Source organism: Salmo salar, chromosome ssa06, assembly GCF_905237065.1.
Source record: "Salmo salar chromosome ssa06, Ssal_v3.1, whole genome shotgun sequence".
NCBI lineage: Eukaryota > Metazoa > Chordata > Actinopteri > Salmoniformes > Salmonidae > Salmo > Salmo salar.
In genome coordinates this window covers 7,878,539-7,902,071 of record NC_059447.1, presented here as the reverse complement: position 1 = coordinate 7,902,071, position 23,533 = coordinate 7,878,539, and the positions used below count along the sequence as shown (strand labels likewise).

Below are 23,533 nucleotides of genomic sequence, written 5' to 3'. Positions count from 1 at the left end.
AGAGGTAACTCTGGCTCTTTTCCTGTGGTGGTCCTCATGAGAGCCAGTTTCATCATAGTGCTTGATGGTTTTCACGACTGCACTTGAGTGTGCAAAGCTGTCATCAAGGCAAATACCACCATAATGAATTCCCTACATAGTGCCCTAGTTCCAACCCAAATACCACCCTAATGAATTCCCTACATAGTGCCCTAGTTCCAACCCAAATTAATTCCCTACATAGTGCCCTAGTTCCAACCCAAATGAATTCCCTACATAGTGCACTAGTTCCAACCCTAGTGAATTCCCTAAATAGTGCCCTCGTTCCAACCCTAGTGAATTCCCTAAATAGTGCCCTCGTTCCAACCCAAATGAATTCCCTACATAGTACCCTAGTTCCAACCCTAATGAATTCCCTACATAGTGCACTAGTTCCAACCCTAATGAATTCCCTACATAGTGCCCTAGTTCCAACCCAAATACCACCCTAATAAATTCCCTACATAGTACCCTAGTTCCAACCCAAATTAATTCCCTACATAGTGCCCTAGTTCCAACCCTAATGAATTCCCTATATAGTGCCCTAGTTCCAACCCAAATTAATTCCCTACATAGTGCACTAGTTCCAACCCTAATGAATTCCCTACATAGTGCCCTAGTTCCAACCCTAATGAATTCTCTACATAGTGCCCTAGTTCCAACCCTAATGAATTCCCTACATAGTACCCTAGTTCCAACCCTAATGAATTCCCTACATAGTGCACTAGTTCCAACCCTAATGAATTCCCTATATAGTGCCCTAGTTCCAACCCAAATTAATTCCCTACATAGTGCACTAGTTCCAACCCAAATTAATTCCCTACCTAGTGCCCTAGTTCCAACCCAAATTAATTCCCTACATAGTGCCCTAGTTCCAACCCTAATGAATTCCCTACATAGTACCCTAGTTCCAACCCAAATTAATTCCCTACATAGTGCACTAGTTCCAACCCAAATGAATTCCCTACATAGTACCCTAGTTCCAACCCAAATTAATTCCCTACATAGTACCCTAGTTCCAACCCAAATGAATTCCCTACATAGTACCCTAGTTCCAACCCAAATGAATTCCCTACATAGTACCCTAGTTCCAACCCAAATTAATTCCTTACATAGTACCCTAGTTCCAACCCTAATGAATTCCCTACATAGTGCCCTAGTTCCAACCCTAATGAATTCCCTACATAGTACCCTAGTTCCAACCCAAATGAATTCCCTACATAGTACCCTAGTTCCAACCCTAATGAATTCCCTACATAGTACACTACTTTGACCAGGGCATGTAGTTCCACTATGTAAGGAATAGGGTGTCATTTGGGACCAATAGGTTCTGTCTGGTCTGCATTACTGTACTTATCTTGTTGCAACACCACTTCACGCCACCAGATGGCGGCAGAGCAGCAGCTCTGGACTGGGAGGACCTCTTTTACAGAGAAACGGAGATTGAGGCATCTGATCCATCGGTTGATTGATTGATCGATCAATAGACTGGGAGGACCTCTGCTGCAGAGGAACAGGGATAGAGTCATCTGATCGATTGATTAGGTTTATGGTCCGTTAAGAGGAAGATTCTCTCCACTGCTCACCATAACCAATAGCGTAAATACTGAACTTGGCGGAACAGTTAAGGTGTTGGCTTGATAGTTGCTAAACCCGGGTTCTAATCTTGGTTGGGGCTACCCACCGAATTCACTACAATATACTTCCATGGTTGGTTTCATTGTATCTCCCCTTTAAATCTGGAATCTTCCATGGTTGGTTTAATTGTATCTCCTCTTTAAATCTGGAATCTTCCATGGTTGGTTTCATTGTATCTCCTCTTTAAATCTGGAATCTTCCATGGTTGGTTTCAATGTATTTTCTCTTTAAAGCTGGAATCTTCCATGGTTGGTTTAATTGTATTTCCCCTTGAAAAGCTGGAATCCTTAATTGAAACAATAACTAAGCGGGCACCCCACCTGTGTTTTGGTAAAAAGCTGAGGGATGGGCCTGGAGAAATGTAACCACTCTTAATAAATTCAAAGCAAGAGATATGTATGCAAGGACTGACCATCCATGATATCAAAATTCTAGTTTTAACTATGATTTTAGGATATATACCGTGTTTGTTTACATTTACTCTGTTTACAAACATTTGAGTATAACAAGCTTATATTTGGGGTTCTGATGAGGTACGAGAGTTTAACCAATAGTAAAACATACATTAGTATCTAACTATGTACGACGACTGACCTTAAAACATACAACTTCAAGTCATCAGTCCTTGACCCTCGAAGTAACCTGTAACCAATCCCTGTCAAGCAACCCACACGTTGTCAGTGGGCGAGTTCGTTTTGCATGGCCCGATGCCCCGGTTTGGTGAAGATTTTTAAAGAACAATGCAATGGTTTAAAAAATGAAACTCTGCACCCTGGGCACCGGGCCTTGTTAAACGCGCTTTCCCAGTGTGGTTGATAGTCCGGCAGTCTGATAGGGTGAATCACGTCAACACCCACAATGCACCTACAGTCACGGCGTTCAGATCCAATCAGATGCCAGTAGTGATATGTTGGCGGCGCCGCTGTAGTTTCCTCCTCCAAGGCAGAGCAGCCCAGCCGCAGTGTGTGATCCCTGCTTGTGTCAACTTGACGAGTCGAGATGGCTAATGTGTTGAGAAATTCCGCTAAATTCGGGTTTTCAGGTATGTGAACTTACCTGACATTGAGTAAGAACAGCAGGAAGAGTTTAATAGCTATTTCTCATGAGTTTCGAGGGCCATTTCGAGAGCAAACAAGAATATCAGTGGTTAGATTGCATGGCTAAGTAGTTACCTAGCTAGCTAGCCTCCCCTTCGCTGGTCAATACTTTCAGAAACTAGAGCAAAGTTCACAGAACGCTTGTGTCCTTATGCCGCGTAATGTCACATTATGTCAGTTTGCGTGGGCTATCTAGGAACTATCAAGTAGTTAACTATATCAACTAGCTAATATATCGTAGCGAGTTGTTGTCATATAAGAACATATCTAACATGATTACAGAATCACACATATCATACCCCCCCCATAAATGCTAACCTACCCTGTTTTGTAATGGTGAGAGGTTAGCATGTCTTGGGGTTATGATATAAAATGCTAACCTATCCTGTTATTGTAATGGTGAGAGCATGTCTTGGGGTTATGATATAAAATGCTAACCTATCCTGTTATTGTAATGGTGAGAGCATGTCTTGGGGTTATGATATAAAATGCTAACCTATCCTGTTATTGTAATGGTGAGAGCATGTCTTGGGGTTATGATATAAAATGCTAACCTATCCTGTTATTGTAATGGTGAGAGCATGTCTTGGGGTTATGATATAAAATGCTAACCTATCCTGTTATTGTAGTGGTGAGAGCATGTCTTGGGGTTATGATATAAAATGCTAACCTATCCTGTTATTGTAGTGGTGAGAGCATGTCTTGGGGTTATGCTATTTGTGTGTCTAACTTTACTAATCATTTATTCATGATTCATTCATCATTATCATGGTAGCATCCACATTAATGTTGAAGAGTTCAGAAACAATCTATTTTTATTTACAATAAAAGTGACTCCAAAATGGCTCAATACATTATTTACCATTTCATTTCTATTGGGCACCAAATAATCTGAAACACAACCTAAAAAAACAGCAAATGTATCCAACCAATTTGTAGTCGCAAGCTTGATGTAGTCATTGCATGCTATGACTATGGGACCAAATACTACACTTTTTACTTCTTTAATTGACATAAGTGAATTTGTCACAATACTTTTGGTCCCCTAAAATGGGAGGACTATGTACACGAAGTGCAGTAATTTCTTAACAGTTGACCCGATATGGATGACAATACCCTCAAAATTAAAGCCAACGGTCTGCACTTTAACCTCATAGTCATTATATCATTTCAAATCCAAAGTGCTGGAGTACAGAGCCAAAACATCATGTCACTGTCCCAATACCTTTGGAGCTCACTGTACATAGTGAATAGGGTTCCATTTCAGACACAGCCATGGTCTTATAATACAGGGTCACATCGTTTCAGTGACAATGTCAACTATCAGGGGGGGAATCGTTATTCTAAAACCTTTTCCAATGGAAACCCTTTACTGCAAATGGGAAGAGTTTTGCCCCCCAAGTTTATTGGACAAACATTGTTCACTAACTATGTTTAATTGTCCTTCGTGCTGTTGGCACAACTTTCCTTTTGTTCTAAAGAGAGAAGGTTCCTGACTCCTCTTCCCCCAGAATACACCTGCAGGTCATAAGATTTCTTTGTATTTTATTAGGATCTTCATTAGCTGTTGCAAAAGCAGCAGCTACTCTTCCTGGGGTCCACAAAATATGAAACATAATACAGAATGATAAAGAACATCAATAGACAAGAACAGCTCAAGGACAGAACTACATACATTTAAAAAAAAAAAAGCACATTGTTTAGGGGACAAGGTGTACATTTGACCTCCATCATCTAGGATGTGACAATGGTTAATAAAATCTCTCAATTTCTGCCCATTTTTTTTGTGTGGTCTTGCATGCCTTCTAGTGCAGCTGCAACTGTAAATGCATTTGTAAATCAAGACCTTTCTTGAGTTGGGATCTGGGATGGTGCAATTGTTGAGAATGTGAGCTTATGGTTGTGTGGGGGGAAAGGGTTGAGTGTGTGTGGGTGTATGTGTGTATCCCACAACTGTTGCGAAGGAGTAAAATATGTTAGGGACAATAGAGGATGATCCACAGCTTTATATAATACAAATCGAGGTGAGGGCGATGGAAATGCATTTGGCAATTGATTTACTTCAATTCGGTAAATGGCACTGTGTGCTCTTTTGGAAGGATGGATCCCAGTCTGTTCAGGGCTATGTGATACGGGGGATCGGGGGTGGTCTGCCGGGCATTGGGATGACAACCCAAGTAGGGATGAGGAAGGCTTTTAGCGGGTGGAATAGTAGGGACCAATTGGAGGTTTACTTAGTAGCAATGCAAATATCATGGTACAGCTATATAGACACTCAATCATCATGTTACTTTTTAATGGTACGTTTACAAACATATGTTTTCATAAATAGAATTTAAAGTTGTGTCTCATTATGGTAAGTGGTGAAATAAGTATAGCCAGTTACAATTGTAATGGCCTAGCAAATAATAAGAAAAGACGATCAGTATTTACCTGGCTAAAAGAGAAGGAATATAATATCTATTGTTTACAGGAAACACATTCAAACATTTTAGATTAAGTTTTGTGGAAAAAGAACTGGGGGGGCGAAATATATTTCTCCCATGGGCAAAGAAATTCAAAAGGGGTGATGGTTTTAATTAACAGTAATGTTGATTTCAAATGTGCAAATTGTCCAAACAGGTTATCAAGGTAGATGGATTATTTTAAATATGTTATTGGACAATAAACAGATATGACTTATTAACCTATACGGTCCGAATAATGATGATCCAAGCTTCTTTGAAAATATATATAAGAATTTATAAACTCTACAAGCAACACTAGACTATTATTATGGTGTGAGATTTTAATACGGTCTTAAATACCTCTATGGACCGGAAAGGAATCACACTACAAACTATCGCCCTCAGGCACTTAAGGAAATCATGAATGTCATGGATTTTTTAAAATGTATTTCACCTTTATTTAACCAGGTAGGCTAGTTGAGAACAAGTTCTCATTTACAACTGCGACCTGGTCAAGATAAAGCATAGCAGTTAGACACATACAACACAGAGTTACACGTGAAATGAACAAAAACATAGTCAATAATACAGTAGGGAAAAAAGAAGTCTATATACAGTGAGTGCAATTTAGGTCAAATAAGGGAATTAAGGCAATAAATAGGCCATGGTGGCAAAGTAATACAGTATGGCAATTAGACACTGGAATGGTAGATGTGCAGAAGATGAATGTGCAAGTAGAGATACTGGGGTGCAAAGGAGCAAGATAAATAAATAAATACAGTATGGGGATGAGGTAGATAGATGGGCTGTATACAGACGGGCTATGTACAGGTGCAGTGATCTGTGAGCTGCTCTGACAGCTGGTGCTTAAAGCTAGTGAGGGAGATATGAGTCTCCAGCTTCAGAGATTTTTGCAGTTCGTTCCAGTCATTGGCAGCAGAGAACTGGAAGGAAAGGCAACCAAAGGAAGAATTGGCTTTGGGGGTGACCAGTGAGAGATACCTGCTGGAGCGCGTGCTACGAGTGGGTGCTGCTATGGTGACCAGTGAGCTGAGATAAGGCGGGGCTTTACCTAGCAGAGACTTGTAGATAACCTGTAGCCAGTGGGTTTGGCGACAAGTATGAAGTGAGGGCCAGCCAACGAGAGCGTACAGGTCGCAGTGGTGGGTAATGTATGGGGCTTTGGTGACAAATCGGATGGCACTGTGATAGACTGCATCCAGTTTGTTCAGTAGAGTGTTGGAGGCTATTTTATAGATGACATCACCGAAGTCGAGGATCGGTAGGATGGTCAGTTTTACGAGGGTGTGTTTGGCGGCATGAGTGAAGGATGCTTTGTTGCGAAATAGGAAGCCGATTCTAGTTTTGATTTTGGATTGGAGATGCTTAATATGAGTCTGGAAGGAGAGTTTACAGTCTAGCCAGACACCCAGGTATTTGTAGTTGTCCACGTATTCTAAGTCGGGGGCGTCCAGAGTGGTGATGCTGGATGGGCGGGCAGGTGCGGGCAATGATCGGTTGAATATCATGCATTTTGTTTTATTTGCGTTTTAAGAGCAGTTGGAGGCCACGGAAGGAGAGTTGTATGGCATTGAAGCTCGTCTGGAGGTTTGTTAACCTGTTATGGCTAGGGGGCAGTATTTTCACAGCCGGATAAAAAACGTACCCGATTTCATCTCATTATTACTCCTGCCCAGTAACTAGAATATGCATATAATTATTGGCTTTGGATAGAAAACACCCTAAAGTTTCAAAAACTGTTTGAATGGTGTCTGTGAGTATAACAGAACTCATATGGCAGGCAAAAACCTGAGAAGATTCCAAACAGGAAGCGCCCTCTCTGACAAGTTGTTGTTCATCTTGGCTCTTTTTATTGAAGACTGAGGATCTTTGCCGTAACGTGACACTTCCTACGGCTCCCATAGGCTCTCAGAACCCAGGAAAAAGCTGAATGATATCGAGGCAAACACATTATCGCGTTTGGATAGTGGCTGGTCAGAGTACTCTGAGACTCACGCTCGTGCACGAGGGCACGAGATGTATTTATTTTCTCTCTCTTTGTACGTATACAGGCTTTCCCGGTCTGAATATTATCGCTTTTTTACGAGAAAAATTGCATAAAAATTGATTTTAAACAGCGGTTGACATGCTTCGAAGTACGGTAATGGAATATTTAGACATTTTTTGTCATGAAATGCGCCATGCTCGTCACCCTTATTTACCCTTTCGGATAGTGTCTTGAACGCACGAACAAAACGCCGCTATTTGGATATAACAATGGATTATTTGGGACCAAACCAACATTTGTTATTGAAGTAGAAGTCCTGGGAGTGCATTCTGACGAAGAACAGCAAAGGTAATAACATTTTTCTTATAGTAAATCTGACTTTGGTGAGTGCTAAACTTGCTGGGTGTCTAAATAGCTAGCCCTGTGATGCCGGGCTATCTACTGAGAATATAGCAAAATGAGCTTTCACCGAAAAGTTATTTTAAAATCGGACATATCGAGTGCATAGAGGAGTTCTGTATCTATAATTCTTAAAATAATTGTTATGTTTTTTGTGAACGTTTATCGTGAGTAATTTAGTAAATTCACCGGCAGTGTTCGGTGGGAATGCTAGTCACATGCTAATGTAAAAAGCTGGTTTTTGATATAAATATGAACTTGATTGAACAAAACATGCATGTATTGTATAACATAATGTCCTAGGGTTGTCATCTGATGAAGATCATCAAAGGTTAGTGCTGCATTTAGCTGTGGTTTGGGTTTATGTGACATTATATGCTAGCTTGAAAAATGGGTGTCTGATTATTTCTGGCTGGGTACTCTGCTGACATAATCTAATGTTTTGTTTTCGTTGTAAAGCCTTTTTGAAATCGGACAGTGTGGTTAGATTAACGAGAGTCTTGTCTTTAGTTTTTGCATTTTTGAGGTATTTGAATATCGCGCCACGGGATTACACTGGCTGTTGAGTAGGTGGGACGCAAGCGTAGCCCATAGAAGTTAAGGGATTAGAAATCCGTGGCTTAAAAACGAAGGTGTCATTGTACGCCGATGATTCATGTTTTCTTTTAAAACCACAATTAGTCTCTCCACGGCCTCATAGAGGACCTAGATAATTTTGCTATCCTCTCTGGATTAAAACCAAATTATGATAAGTGTATTACGTATTGGATCACTTAAAAATGCAAATTTTACATTACCATGTAGTTTACCAATTAAATGGTCTGACGGAGATGTGGATATACTCGGTATACAAATCCCAAAAGAAAGAAATTATCTCACTCCAATACATTTTTATAGAAAGTTAGCAAAAATAGATTAGATCTTGCTACCATGGAAAGGAAAATACCTGTCTATTTGTGGGAAAATCATGCTGATTAACTCTTTAGTCATATCACAGTTTACCTATTTGCTTATGGTTTTGCCTACACCTAGTGACCTGCTTTTTAAATTATATGAACAAAAAATATTCAATTTTATTTGGAACGGCAAGGCAGATAAAATTAAAAGGGCCTATTTATATAACAAATATGAATTCGGAGGGCAGAAATTATTAAAGCATTAGACCTTTCACTAAAGGCATCAGTCATACTAAAGTTATACTTAAATCCAAACTGGTTTTCTAGTAAATTGGTACGAATGTCTCATCCTATGTTCAAGAAGGGCCTTTTTCCCTTTATTCAGATTACACCTGCCCACTTTCGGTTGTTTGAAAAGGAAATAATCTCCAAAATATATTTTTTAAACAAGCCCTAGAAAGTTGGTTGCAATTTCAGTTTAATTCACCTGAAAAGACAGAACAAATAATACAACAAATATTGTGGTTAAATTCAAATATAGTTATTGATAAAAAAACTGTATTTTTCTAAGAAATTTAAAAAAAAAAAAAAAGGTATAATTTTAGTGAATGATATTATAAATAGGACTGGTGGAGTGATGTCACACATGCAGCTAACACTGACATATGGAAATGTCTGCTCTACGCAAAATTACAACCAACTAATTGCAGCATTACCACAAAAATGGAAGAGGCAAGTGGAAGGGGAAAAAAGTAAGGAACTTGTATGTCGGCCCTGTATTAAAGAACAGAAATGGTTAAAGAAAAGTGTGATAAATAAAAACATATACCGATTTCATTTGAGGACAAAAAAACTGACAGCTGTGCCATATAAATTGCAGAATGGTTGGGAGGAGATTTTCGATGTACCAATTCCATGGCACATGGTTTATGAATTGATACGCAAAACAACGCCGGATTCAAAACTTATTACTATACAAAATTCTTGCAGATAATAGAATGTTGTATATATGGGGGATACAATCTTCCCAGCTCTGCAGATTCTACTGTGAGGAGGCAGAGTCATTAGATCATTTATTGTGGTATTGTCCATATGTAGCTCGTTTTTGGTCACAGGTCCAGGAATGGCTGAAGAATTGCAACATTTGCCTAGAACTAACGCTGCAGATAGCAATACTGGGTGATTTGAAAAGCCATAGTCAATCAATCAATAATATAATAACTATTTTAGCAATCTGTAGAAGCTATGAGAATAGAAAGGTTCAATTGTTTGGTGAAGCGTCACAGCACAGTTGAAAAATATATGGCAAATAGAAATCCCAAATGGATGATGTTGAGAGATAGATGGGAGGGGTTGAATGGAGCTGAAGGGTGGGACTATTAACAAGATAAACAATGGAAACATAAGGGGTCTGTAAAATATATATAGTTTCAGAACTTTTGAAATGGCACAGTTACAAATAGAAATCAAACTGGATGGACATCAGAAATAGAGGAAGGACTAAAAACAAACAAAAAAGAACTATTGTAAAATAGACTGTGTCTAAAATGTGTATAAGATGAATAAATTGAAGGTAAAAGCTGAAGTGTTTATTAGTTTACTCCAATTGGGGGTCGGTGGTAGGGTTTGCAGGGAATAATAAAGGTATATTCTTTAAAAAGTGTGTATGTCTATATAGGTATGTGTATGTATATATGTGTATGCGTGCGTGTATGTGTATATTTACCCCCCAAAATATGTGGGGGATTGGAAATGATGCAGACAATTACATTGATGGAAGCAATATTCTTTCTGCAATATTAAGCTGATCCACCCCTTAGAAGAAAAAAAAGCACATGTAGCCTACATAGCAATACATACACACAAACTATCTAGGTCAAATCGGGGAAAGGCGTTTGCTGTTTATTTGAGCAATATGAGATGGAACAGAGTTCCATGCAATAATGGCTCTATATAATACTGTACGCTTTCTTGAATTTGTTCTGGATTTGGGGACTATAAAAAGACCCCTGGTGGCATGTCTGGTGGGATAAGTGTGTGTATCAGAGCTGTGTGTGTGTGTGTGTGTGTGTGTGTAAGTTGACTATACAAACAATTTGGGATTTTCAACACATTAATGTTTCTTATAAAAATAAGTGATGCAGTTAGTCTTTCCTCAACTCTTAGCCGAGAGAGACTGCCATGCATAGTACTAATATTAGCCCTCTGATTACAATTAAGATGGAGAAGGTGGCTGTTTCCTGATTAGTGCTGAGCGATTAGTGCTTTTTGAGGGCAGTTCGGTTTCAATGATTAAAAAAAAAGAATCACTATTTTCAGTTTCATTAGTACATGTAAAATAATAATTAGAACATGAAATGCATTATGTGGGTTGAATGCTGTAACAACACAGGTAAAGCGATTTAATAAAACTCCCATGATGGTGGTGACAGTCCATTACTGCTTATCACTTATTAACCATCACTTATTCACTTTACTTTAATAGAATATTTCAGTTGTTGTGTATGCTACATTAGTATTTTTGGATGACTTATCTCATTCCAAGTCATCTCATCTCTATAGAGCTGCTGCCTGACAAAATCACTACTTTAGTAGTTCTTCACAGTAAATAAGGCAGACTTTTATGACTGCTGAATACTATTACCTCGCCAAGCAACATCTCTCAGTTTCCCCTCTTGATCACGCTTTCTCCTCTTATGTAGCAGGCATAAAAGAAACAGACAGGACAAGTAGCTGCGCAATGGATTATGGTCATTGTAGTTAATTATCACTTTTTCCTGGGGTAAACTATGTAGAACATTGGCATGTTGGAAAATACAAGTCCCTACTACATCGCACAGTTCAGGCATGATTGGATTTATCTCTAGAGAAACTGCAGTGCGATGACAGAACGAAAATGGAATTCAAATAATTGAACAGACGTCGGTCAATTGGTTTTTTTAAAAGCTGAAAAATAACCAACATTTCGGGTAATCGCTGTCTATACACAGTAAACATGATGTGTGTTATATTATGTTTATATTGTTTTATACCGTGGCGTTTTTGAATACTCCTTTCTGGTTGGCTTGAAGGGCGTTCTAGAGTGGGGATTATTTCCCTATTACACACTGTATATTGTTATTATTAAGTTAATTTGTTATATTATATTGTTATAGTGTTATTGTATTGTTATATTATTAAGTTAATTTTTTATATTGTTTTATTATATTGATATTGTATTGTTTTATTATATTGTTATATTATTAAGTTCACTTGTTATATTATATTGTATTGTTTTATTATTATATTGTTATATTAAGTTCATTTATTATATTGTTATATTGTTTTATTATATTGTTGTTATATTGCTGTTCTTTGGCAGGCGTGTTGTCCCAGTTGTCCATCCACAGTAGACATGGGAGAGAGTGTGTGTCGCCGTGCTTCTCTCTGCAGCAGAGGAACAACTCTACCTCACCTAAGATCAAGGTGGATCTGGACAGCAGTACAGGTAAACCCATGCACAGCTTCTTTACCTCCCTGTCCCCTACATCAGGGTAGACAGCCCTGGTCCTGGAGGCTACAGGTACTGTTTACATCAGGGTAGACAGCCCTGGTCCTGGAGGCCACAGGTACTGTTTACATCAGGGTAGACAGCCCTGGTCCTGGAGGCCACAGGTACTGTTTATATCAGGGTAGACAGCCGTGGTCCTGGAGGCCACAGGTACTGTTTATATCAGGGTAGACAGCCCTGGTCCTGGAGACTACAGGTACTGTTTATATCAGGGTACACAGCCCTGGTCCTGGAGGCTACAGGTACTGTTTACATCAGGGTAGACAGCCCTGGTTCTGGAGGCTACAGGTACTGTTTACATCAGGGTAGACAGCCCTGGTCCTGGAGGCTACAGGTACTGTTTACATCAGGGTAGACGGCCCTGGTCCTGGAGGCTACAGGTACTGTTTACATCAGGGTAGACAGTCCTGGTCCTGGAGGCTACAGGTACTGTTTACATCAGGGTAGACAGCCCTGGTCCTGGAGGCTACAGGTACTGTTTACATCAGGGTAGACAGCCCTGGTTCTGGAGGCTACAGGTACTGTTTACATCAGGGTAGACAGCCCTGGTCCTGGAGGCTACAGGTACTGTTTACATCAGGGTAGACGGCCCTGGTCCTGGAGGCTACAGGTACTGTTTACATCAGGGTAGACAGTCCTGGTCCTGGAGGCTACAGGTACTGTTTACATCAGGGTAGACAGCCCTGGTCCTGGAGGCTACAGGTACTGTTTACATCAGGGTAGACAGCCCTGGTCCTGGAGGCTACAGGTACTGTTTACATCAGGGTAGACAGCCCTGGTCCTGGAGACTACAGGTACTGTTTACATCAGGGTAGACAGCCCTGGTCCTGGAGGCTACAGGTACTGTTAACATCAGGGTACACAGCCCTGGTCCTGGAGGCTACAGGTACTGTTTACATCAGGGTAGACAGTCCTGGTCCTGGAGGCCACAGGTACTGTTTACATCAGGGTAGACAGCCCTGGTCCTGGAGGCCACAGGTACTGTTTACATCAGGGTAGACGGGCCTGGTCCTGGAGGCCACAGGTACTGTTTACATCAGGGTAGACGGCCCTGGTCCTGGAGACTACAGGTACTGTTTACATCAGGGTAGACGGCCCTGGTCCTGGAGGCTACAGGTACTGTTAACATCAGGGTAGACAGCCCTGGTCCTGGAGGCTACAGGTACTGTTTAATCAGGGTAGACAGCCCTGGTCCTGGAGGCTACAGGTACTGTTTAATCAGGGTAGACAGCCCTGGTCCTGGAGGCCACAGGTACTGTTTACATCAGGGTAGACAGCCCTGGTCCTGGAGGCCACAGGTACTGTTTACATCAGGGTAGACAGCCCTGGTCCTGGAGGCCACAGGTACTGTTCAATCAGGGTAGACGGCCCTGGTCCTGGAGGCTACAGGTACTGTTTAATCAGGGTAGACAGCCCTGGTCCTGGAGACTACAGGTACTGTTTACATCAGGGTAGACAGCCCTGGTCCTGGAGACTACAGGTACTGTTTACATCAGGGTAGACAGCCCTGGTCCTGGAGGCTACAGGTACTGTTTACTCAGGGTAGACAGCCCTGGTCCTGGAGGCTACAGGTACTGTTTAATCAGGGTAGACGGCCCTGGTCCTGGAGGCTACAGGTACTGTTTAATCAGGGTAGACAGCCCTGGTCCTGGAGGCCACAGGTACTGTTTACATCAGGGTAGACAGCCCTGGTCCTGGAGGCTACAGGTACTGTTTACATCAGGGTAGACAGCCCTGGTCCTGGAGGCTACAGGTACTGTTCAATCAGGGTAGACGGCCCTGGTCCTGGAGGCTACAGGTACTGTTTAATCAGGGTAGACAGCCCTGGTCCTGGAGGCCACAGGTACTGTTTACATCAGGGTAGACAGTCCTGGTCCTGGAGACCACAGGTACTGTTTACATCAGGGTAGACAGTCCTGGTCCTGGAGGCTACAGGTACTGTTTTCATCAGGGTAGACAGCCCTGGTCCTGGAGGCTACAGGTACTGTTTACATCAGGGTAGACAGCCCTGGTCCTGGAGGCTACAGGTACTGTTTACATCAGGGTAGACAGCCCTGGTCCTGGAGACTACAGGTACTGTTTACATCAGAGTAGACAGCCCTGGTCCTGGAGACCACAGGTACTGTTTACATCAGGGTAGACAGTCCTGGTCCTGGAGACCACAGGTACTGTTTACATCAGGGTAGACGGCCCTGGTCCTGGAGACCATAGGTACTGTTTACATCAGGGTAGACAGCCCTGGTCCTGGAGGCTACAGGTACTGTTTACATCAGGGTAGACCAGGGGTGTGGAATTTAGGAAATCACTGAACTGATATATTGTTGTAATTACACCCAGAAAATCTAAATGTCTTAGATTTTCCCCAGACCTCAGAAATGGTCTCCTGATGTAGTTTAAGTGTTGTTGTGGACTTCCAATATATATATATTTTTTCTATCAAACAAATGTGATTGAGAGTGAAAACCTGAAATTGTTCTTTTTTTTTTTTACATTTAAGTCATTTAGCAGACGCTCTTATCCAGAGCGACTTACAAATTGGTGCATTCACCTTAAGATATCCAGTGGAACAACCACTTTACAATAGTACATCTATATCTTTTTTTTTTGGTGGGGGGGGGGGTTAGAAGGATTACTTTATCCTATCCTAGGTATTCCTTAAAGAGGTGGGGTTTCAGGTGTCTCCGGAAGGTGGTGATTGACTCCGCTGTCCTGGCGTCGTGAGGGAGCTTGTTCCACCATTGGGGTGCCAGAGCAGCGAACAGTTTTGACTGGGCTGAGCGGGAACTGTGCTTCCTCAGAGGTAGGGAGGCGAGCAGGCCAGAGGTGGATGAATGCAGTGCCTTTGTTTTGGTGTAGGGACTGATCAGAGCCTGAAGGTACGGAGGTGCCATTCCCCTCACAGCTCCGTAGGCAAGCACCATGGTCCTATTCCCTACATAGTGTACTATTTTAACCACAGCCCTATTTATTTATTTTATTTATTCAACCTTTATTTAACTAAGTCAGTTTTAAGAACAAATTCTGGTTTACGATGACGGTCTACCGGGCCAGACCTGGACGACGGGTTAGGGTTTGCACCACAGAGATTAGGCTTCCATTTGTTGTCTCCTTCTCAGCTCGCTCCCCCTCCTCCTCCCTCTCTAGGTGTAGCAGTGTTGAGGATGCAGAGTCCCCCTGTCAACAGTCTGAGTCTGGACTTCCTCACTGAGTTCTGTATCAATCTGGAGAAACTAGAGATGGATAGGAGTTGTAGAGGTCTGATCATCACCTCGGTCAGTACACACACACACACACACACACACACACACACACACACACACACACACACACACACACACACACACACACACACACACGTCCTGTCACAACCATGATACACACTATAACTCCCCCCATGTGTGTGTTTGGTGTCCCAGTCCCTCTCCAAGGTGTTCTCTGCAGGGCTAGACATCATAACTCTCCCTGTGTGTGTGCCTGGTGTCCCAGTCCCTCTCCAAGGTGTTCTCTGCAGGGCTAGACATCATAACTCTCCCTGTGTGTGTGTTTGGTGTCCCAGTCCCTCTCCAAGGTGTTCTCTGCAGGGCTAGACATCATAACTCTCCCTGTGTGTGTGTTTGGTGTCCCAGTCCCTCTCCAAGGTGTTCTCTGCAGGGCTAGACATCATAACTCTCCCTGTGTGTGTGTTTGGTGTCCCAGTCCCTCTCCAAGGTGTTCTCTGCAGGGCTAGACATCATAACTCTCCCTGTGTGTGTGTTTGGTGTCCCAGACCCTCTCCAAGGTGTTCTCTGCAGGGCTAGACATCATAACTCTCCCTGTGTGTGTGCCTGGTGTCCCAGTCCCTCTCCAAGGTGTTCTCTGCAGGGCTAGACATCATAACTCTCCCTGTGTGTGTGTTTGGTGTCCCAGTCCCTCTCCAAGGTGTTCTCTGCAGGGCTAGACATCATAACTCTCCCTGTGTGTGTGTTTGGTGTCCCAGACCCTCTCCAAGGTGTTCTCTGCAGGGCTAGACATCATAACTCTCCCTGTGTGTGTGTTTGGTGTCCCAGACCCTCTCCAAGGTGTTCTCTGCAGGGCTAGACATCATGGAAATGTATGGGAAAAGTCCGGAGCGCTGTGGAGAGTTCTGGAAGGCTGTTCAGGAGATGTGGCTCAAACTCTACGGGTCCAACATGGCTACCATAGCTGCCATCAACGTGAGTCAGCACACCCAGTCGTGTCTGTCTCTGTCTGTCTCTGTCTGTCTGTCTCTGTCTGTCTCTGTCTGTCTCTGTCTCTGTCTCTGTCTGTCTCTGTCTGTTTGTCTCTGTCTGTCTGTCTCTGTCTGTCTGTCTGTCTGTCTCTGTCTGTCTCTGTCTGTCTGTCTGTCTCTGTCTGTCTGTCTCTGTCTGTCTGTCTGTGTCTGTCTGTCTATAGGGTTCTAGTCTATTGGATGTGACTATAGGATAATGGCTGATAACCACCTCTGTCTCTCTGTCTATAGGGTTCTAGTCTATTGGATGTGACTATAGGATCATGGCTGATAGCCACCTCTGTCTCTCTGTCTATAGGGTTCTAGTCTATTGGATGTGACTATAGGATCATGGCTGATAACCACCTCTGTCTCTCTGTCTATAGGGTTCTAGTCCAGCAGGTGGTTGTCTCATGTCTATTGGATGTGACTATAGGATCATGGTTGATAACCCTCGCTACAGCATCGGACTCAACGAGACTCAGCTCGGCATCGTAGCTCCCTTCTGGTGAGACACACACACACACTAATATACACTAATATACACTAATATACACTAATATACACAAACTTACACACACACTAATATACATACACACACACACACTAATAAATACACACACACACACACACACACTAATATACACAAACTTACACACACACTAATATACATACACACACACACACTAATATACAGCCTGCTGGTCTGAGTGTTGATGTGTTGAATCTGCTCAGGGTTGTGGTTGTGATGCTTCATGGTCACTGTAGTGTGTGTGTGTGAGGTGCTGAATGTGGTTGTGTTCATGTTGTCTTTATGTTGTGGTCATGTTGCGGTCCAGGTTTAAGGACACTCTGGTGAACACGGTTGGTAACCGGGCAGCAGAGCTGTCGTTGGAGCTGGGTCTGTTGTACAGCGCTCCTGATGCCCTGAAGATCGGCCTGGTGGACCAGTTAGTACCTGAGGACCAGGTCCTCTCCACTGCACAGGACACCATGTCCAAGTGGCTGGCTATACCAGGTCAGAATACTCTCTCTCTCACACTGGCTGTACCAGGTCAGAATACTCTCTCACACTGGCTGTACCAGGTCAGAATACTCTCCCTCACACTGGCTGTACCGGGTCAGAATACTCTCTCTCACACTGGCTGTACCGGGTCAGAATACTCTCTCTCTCACACTGGCTGTACCAGGTCAGAATACTCTCTCTCTCACACTGGCTGTACCAGGTCAGAATACTCTCTCACACTGGCTGGACCGGGTCAGAATACTCTCTTTCTCACACTGGCTGTACCGGGTCAGAATACTCTCTCTCTCACACTGGCTGTACCGGGTCAGAATACTCTCTCTCACACTGGCTGTACCGGGTCAGAATACTCTCTCTCTCACACTGGCTGGACCGGGTCAGAATACTCTCTTTCTCACACTGGCTGTACCGGGTCAGAATACTCTCTCTCTCACACTGGCTGTACCGGGTCAGAATACTCTCTCTCACACTGGCTGTACCGGGTCAGAATACTCTCTCTCTCACACTGGCTGTACCGGGTCAGAATCCTCTCCCTCACACTGGCTGTACCGGGTCAGAATACTCTCTCTCACACTGGCTGTACCGGGTCAGAACACTCTCTCACTTTATAGTTTATCATCCTAGACATCTCTCTCCTGCCCCCAGACCAGGCCAGACAGACATGAACATCAGTCACCATCTCTCTGACTGGATCCACAACCCTATACATTATCCTATATATACACTAACCAATATGTTATCCTGTATATACGCTGACATGTATACATTATCCTATATATACACTAACCAATATGTTATCCTGTATATACGCTGACATGTATACATTATCCTATATATACGCTGACATGTATACATTATCCTATATATACACTAACCAATATGTTATCCTGTATATACGCTGACATGTATACATTATCCTGTATATACGCTGACATGTATACATTATCCTGTATATACGCTGACATGTATACATTATCCTGTATATACGCTGACATGTATACATTATCCTATATATACACTAACCAATATGTTATCCTGTATATACGCTGACATGTATACATTATCCTGTATATACGCTGACATGTATACATTATCCTATATATACACTAACCAATATGTTATCCTGTATATACGCTGACATGTATACATTATCCTGTATATACGCTGACATGTATACATTATCCTATATATACACTAACCAATATGTTATCCTGTATATACGCTGACATGTATACATTATCCTGTATATACGCTGACATGTATACATTATCCTATATACAGTACCAGTCAAAAGTTTGGACATGCCTCCTCATTCCAGAGTTTTTATTTTTACTATGTTCTACATTGTAGAATAATAGTGAAGACATAAACTATGAAATAACACATATGGAATCATGTAGTAACAAAAAAAGTGTTAAAGCAGTCAAGATATATTTTAGATTATTTCGAAGTAAGAAAAATAAGAAACCTGCACACTGCTCTGGCTGGCGTCACTGCTCTGGCTGGCGTCACTGCTCTGGCTGGCGCCACTGCTCTGGCCGGCGTCACTGCTCTGGCTGGCGTCACTGCTCTGGCTGGTATCACTGCTATTTAATAAGCTATATGTATTGGCCTCACGGCCTTCGTCAGAGCTTTTGATTCTTCAAAGTAGCCGCTCTATTAAAAATAATGAGAAACACTTGAATGAGTAGGTGTCCAAACTGTTGACTGTTACTGTATATAAACACTAAACTATACACCTCTCCCTCTAGACCATGCCAGACAGATAGATCAGTGTGTATATATTATATATAACACCTCTCCTCTCCCTCTAGACCATGCCAGACAGATGGATCAGTGTGTTATATCTGTGTGTATATATTATATATAACACCTCTCCTCTCCCTCTAGACCATGCCAGACAGATAGATCAGTGTGTTATATCTGTGTGTATATATTATATATAACACCTCTCCTCTCCCTCTAGACCATGCCAGACAGATAGATCAGTGTGTTATATATGTGTGTATATATTATATATAACACCTCTCCTCTCCCTCTAGACCATGCCAGACAGATAGATCAGTGTGTTATATCTGTGTGTATATATTATATATAACACCTCTCCTCTCCCTCTAGACCATGCCAGACAGATAGATCAGTGTGTATATATTATATATAACACCTCTCCTCTCCCCTCTAGACCATGCCAGACAGATAGATCAGTGTGTTATATAAGTGTGTATATATTATATATAACACCTCTCCTCTCCCTCTAGACCATGCCAGACAGATAGATCAGTGTGTTCGTGTATATATTATATATAACACCTCTCCTCTCCCTCTAGACCATGCCAGACAGATAGATCAGTGTGTTATATCTGTGTGTATATATTATATATAACACCTCTCCTCTCCCTCTAGACCATGCCAGACAGATAGATCAGTGTGTATATATTATATATAACACCTCTCCTCTCCCTCTAGACCATGCCAGACAGATAGATCAGTGTGTATATATTATATATAACACCTCTCCTCTCCCTCTAGACCATGCCAGACAGATAGATCAGTGTGTTATATCTGTGTGTATATATTATATATAACACCTCTCCTCTCCCTCTAGACCATGCCAGACAGATAGATCAGTGTGTATATATTATATATAACACCTCTCCTCTCCCTCTAGACCATGCCAGACAGATAGATCAGTGTGTTATATATGTGTGTATATATTATATATAACACCTCTCCTCTCCCTCTAGACCATGCCAGACAGATAGATCAGTGTGTTATATCTGTGTGTATATATTATATATAACACCTCTCCTCTCCCTCTAGACCATGCCAGACAGATAGATCAGTGTGTTATATCTGTGTGTATATATTATATATAACACCTCTCCTCTCCCTCTAGACCATGCCAGACAGATAGATCAGTGTGTATATATTATATATAACACCTCTCCTCTCCCTCTAGACCATGCCAGACAGATAGATCAGTGTGTTATATCTGTGTGTATATATTATATATAACACCTCTCCTCTCCCTCTAGACCATGCCAGACAGATAGATCAGTGTGTTATATCTGTGTGTATATATTATATATAACACCTCTCCTCTCCCTCTAGACCATGCCAGACAGATAGATCAGTGTGTTATATCTGTGTGTGTATATATTATATATAACACCTCTCCTCTCCCTCTAGACCATGCCAGACAGATAGATCAGTGTGTATATATTATATATAACACCTCTCCTCTCCCTCTAGACCATGCCAGACAGATCACCAAGTCCATGATGCGGAAACAGACCATTGACAAGCTGCTGTCCAACAGGGAAGCTGACATCACCAACTTTGTGAGCTTCATCACTAAAGACTCCATCCAGAGGTCCCTCCGCATGTACCTGGAGATGCTCAAGAGTAGAAAGGCCTAGTCTGGGGCCCGAACGGCTCCCCGGTCCCCTTTAGGGCTTCTAACGGCTCCCCGGTCCCCTTTAGGTCTTCTAACGGCTCCCCGGTCCCCTTTAGGGCTTCTAACGGCTCCCCGGTCCCCTTTAGGTCTTCTAACGGCTCCCCGGTCCCCTTTAGGGCTTCTAACGGCTCCCCGGTCCCCTTTAGGTCTTCTAACGGCTCCCCGGTCCCCTTTAGGGCTTCTAACGGCTCCCCGGTCCCCTTTAGGTCTTCTAACGGCTCCCCGGTCCCCTTTAGGGCTTCTAACGGCTCCCCGGTCCCCTTTAGGTCTTCTAACGGCTCCCTCCTCTCCCTCTAGACCATGCCAGACAGATAGATCAGTGTGTATATATTATATATAACACCTCTCCTCTCCCTCTAGACCATGCCAGACAGATCACCAAGTCCATGATGCGGAAACAGACCATTGACAAGCTGCTGTCCAACAGGGAAGCTGACATCACCAACTTTGTGAGCTTCATCACTAAAGACTCCATCCAGAGGTCCCTCCGCATGTACCTGGAGATGCTCAAGAGTAGAAAGGCCTAGTCTGGGGCCCGAACGGCTCCCCGGTCCCCTTTAGGGCTTCTAACGGCTCCCCGGTCCCCTTTAGGTCTTCTAACGGCTCCCCGGTCCCCTTTAGGGCTTCTAACGGCTCCCCGGTCCCCTTTAGGTCTTCTAACGGCTCCCCGGTCCCCTTTAGGGCTTCTAACGGCTCCCCGGTCCCCTTTAGGTCTTCTAACGGCTCCCCGGTCCCCTTTAGGGCTTCTAACGGCTCCCCGGTCCCCTTTAGGGCCCTGGTCAAAAGTAGTGCACTGTATCGGGAATAGGGGGCTACGTCCCAATTATCTCTCCTTTCTCCTGTGTGAACTTGTTCTCTTCCCTTCACGGATTTGAAAGGACATTTTTGTGGGGAACGAGTGCACCCTTCAGGAGTTAAGGAGAGATTATTGGAACGCAGCCATCCTTGAAGAGGATGTCTTCTGAAGCCCAGGCAAACATGTGAAAGTAACCTGGGGTTGAGTCTCAATAGTCTGGCTCCCTCTGCTTGTCTCCTTTCACTTATTGAGAGACACCCACTGGTTACATCCCAAATAGCACCCTAATTCCCTATATTGTGCACTACCCCTATAGGCCCTGGTCAAAAGTAGTTCACTATATAGGGAATAGGGTGCCAGTTGAGACGCTACCCTGTCATATTCATATACGTTTTGGCCCGTTTGGATCCTAATGAACACACCCCCGGCCTTATTTCCCCTGCCACAATGTTTGACTGTTTAGACTGAAACACAGAGCGCTGTTACGATGTAGGTGATTGTACAGTATGTCATCTTGCCTTTATCTGTGAACATAATGTTTGTTTTCGTATAATCTTTTCCTCTACTGTTGGTTTGCAAGTAAACATCTTTAAAATACCTTCCATGGAATGTGTGTTGAGTTTTATGTTCTATGATGTCACTAGTTTGGGGCAGGGTTTCACAAATTCTGTCCTGCCCCCCCCCCCACACACACACACACACACACACACACACACACACACACAGGTGTTTTCTTTTTTGCACTACACAGCTGATTGAAATAACCAACTCCTCACCAAGCTTTGATTATTTAAATCTGCTGTGTAATGCTAGTGCACAAAATTCAACATGCACCCGGGTGGGGCGCCAGGACAGAGTTTGGGGAACCCTGGTTTAGAGTGACCGTTAAGTGTAAAGCGTCTCAGAGTAGGAATGTTCAACCAGGATCAGGTCCCCCTCCTCCCCCCCTCTATTCATAGTGTCTCAGAGTAGGAATGTTCAACCAGGATCAGGTCCCCCTCCTCCCTCCTCTATTCATAGTGTCTCAGAGTAGGAATGTTCAACCAGGATCAGGTCCCCCTCCTCCCCCTCTATTCATAGTGTCTCACAGTAGGAATGTTCAACCAGGATCAGGTCCCCCTCTATTCATAGTGTCTCAGAGTAGGAATGTTCAACCAGGATCAGGTCCCTTGATGAAATGTAGGGGAGAGTGTGATGGAAGAGGTGAAAGGTAGAGATGGAAGAGGTGAAAGGTAGAGAGATGGAAGAGGTGAAAGGTAGAGAGATGGAAGAGGTGGAAGGTAGAGAGATGGAAGAGGTGAAAGGTAGAGAGATGGGAGAGGTGAAAGGTAGAGAGATGGGAGAGGTGAAAGGTAGAGAGATGGGAGAGGTGAAAGGTAGTAGAGAGATGGGAGAGGTGAAAGGTAGTAGAGAGATGGGAGAGGTGAAAGGTAGTAGAGAGATGGGAGAGGTGAAAGGTAGGAGAGAGTGATGGGAGAGGTGAAAGGTAGGAGAGAGTGATGGGAGAGGTGAAAGGTAGGAGAGAGTGATGGGAGAGGTGAAAGGTAGGAGAGAGTGATGGAAGAGGTGAAAGGTAGGAGAGAGTGATGGAAGAGGTGAAAGGTAGGAGAGAGTGATGGAAGAGGTGAAAGGTAGAGAGAGAGTGATGGAAGAGGTGAAAGGTAGAGAGAGAGTGATGGAAGAGGTGAAAGGTAGGAGAGTGATGGAAGAGCTGCAGGCTGGATTCCAACCCATGCTGTCAGTGGTACGTTGTACATGTGCTCCAGAGGCAGAGGCTTGGACCTCTAAACCACCTCAAGCCACATTTTTAGATTGTTGGCAAAGACAAAATCTGTAGAGAAGCAATCTTATAACCTTCAAATGGTTGGGTTTAATTGATCAAACAGTAGCCATATGTGTTTAATAGGTGTATCTGGTTGGATTGGACGTCATTCCACTGGTGTCTGAGCTGTTACTAAGGGGCTTACAGAACCAA

The 23,533-nt window shown here is 43.1% G+C and overlaps 1 protein-coding gene across 6 annotated transcripts; it reads left to right on the top strand.

The window, feature by feature from the left end:
* The first annotated feature begins 2,541 nt into the window (after positions 1-2,541).
* LOC106606271 (enoyl-CoA delta isomerase 1, mitochondrial) lies at positions 2,542-22,160 on the top strand. Of its 6 annotated transcripts, none has more exons than XR_006770112.1 (8): positions 2,542-2,698; positions 11,865-11,990; positions 15,198-15,325; positions 16,100-16,246; positions 16,668-16,789; positions 17,121-17,299; positions 20,558-21,028; positions 21,324-22,160. XR_006770112.1 is itself a non-coding variant. In XM_045719684.1 (8 exons), the coding sequence occupies exons 1-7, from the start codon at positions 2,656-2,658 to the stop codon at positions 20,722-20,724; spliced, it is 912 nt and encodes a 303-aa protein (XP_045575640.1). In that variant the 5' UTR covers positions 2,542-2,655; the 3' UTR covers positions 20,725-20,758; positions 20,819-22,160. The 6 variants fall into 6 exon arrangements, 3 of the variants coding, with proteins under 3 accessions (XP_045575640.1, XP_045575641.1, XP_045575639.1); XR_006770114.1 differs by having other exon boundaries at positions 20,558-21,473; positions 21,534-22,160; XR_006770113.1 differs by having other exon boundaries at positions 20,558-21,473; positions 21,504-22,160.
* The last annotated feature ends 1,373 nt before the right edge of the window (positions 22,161-23,533 follow it).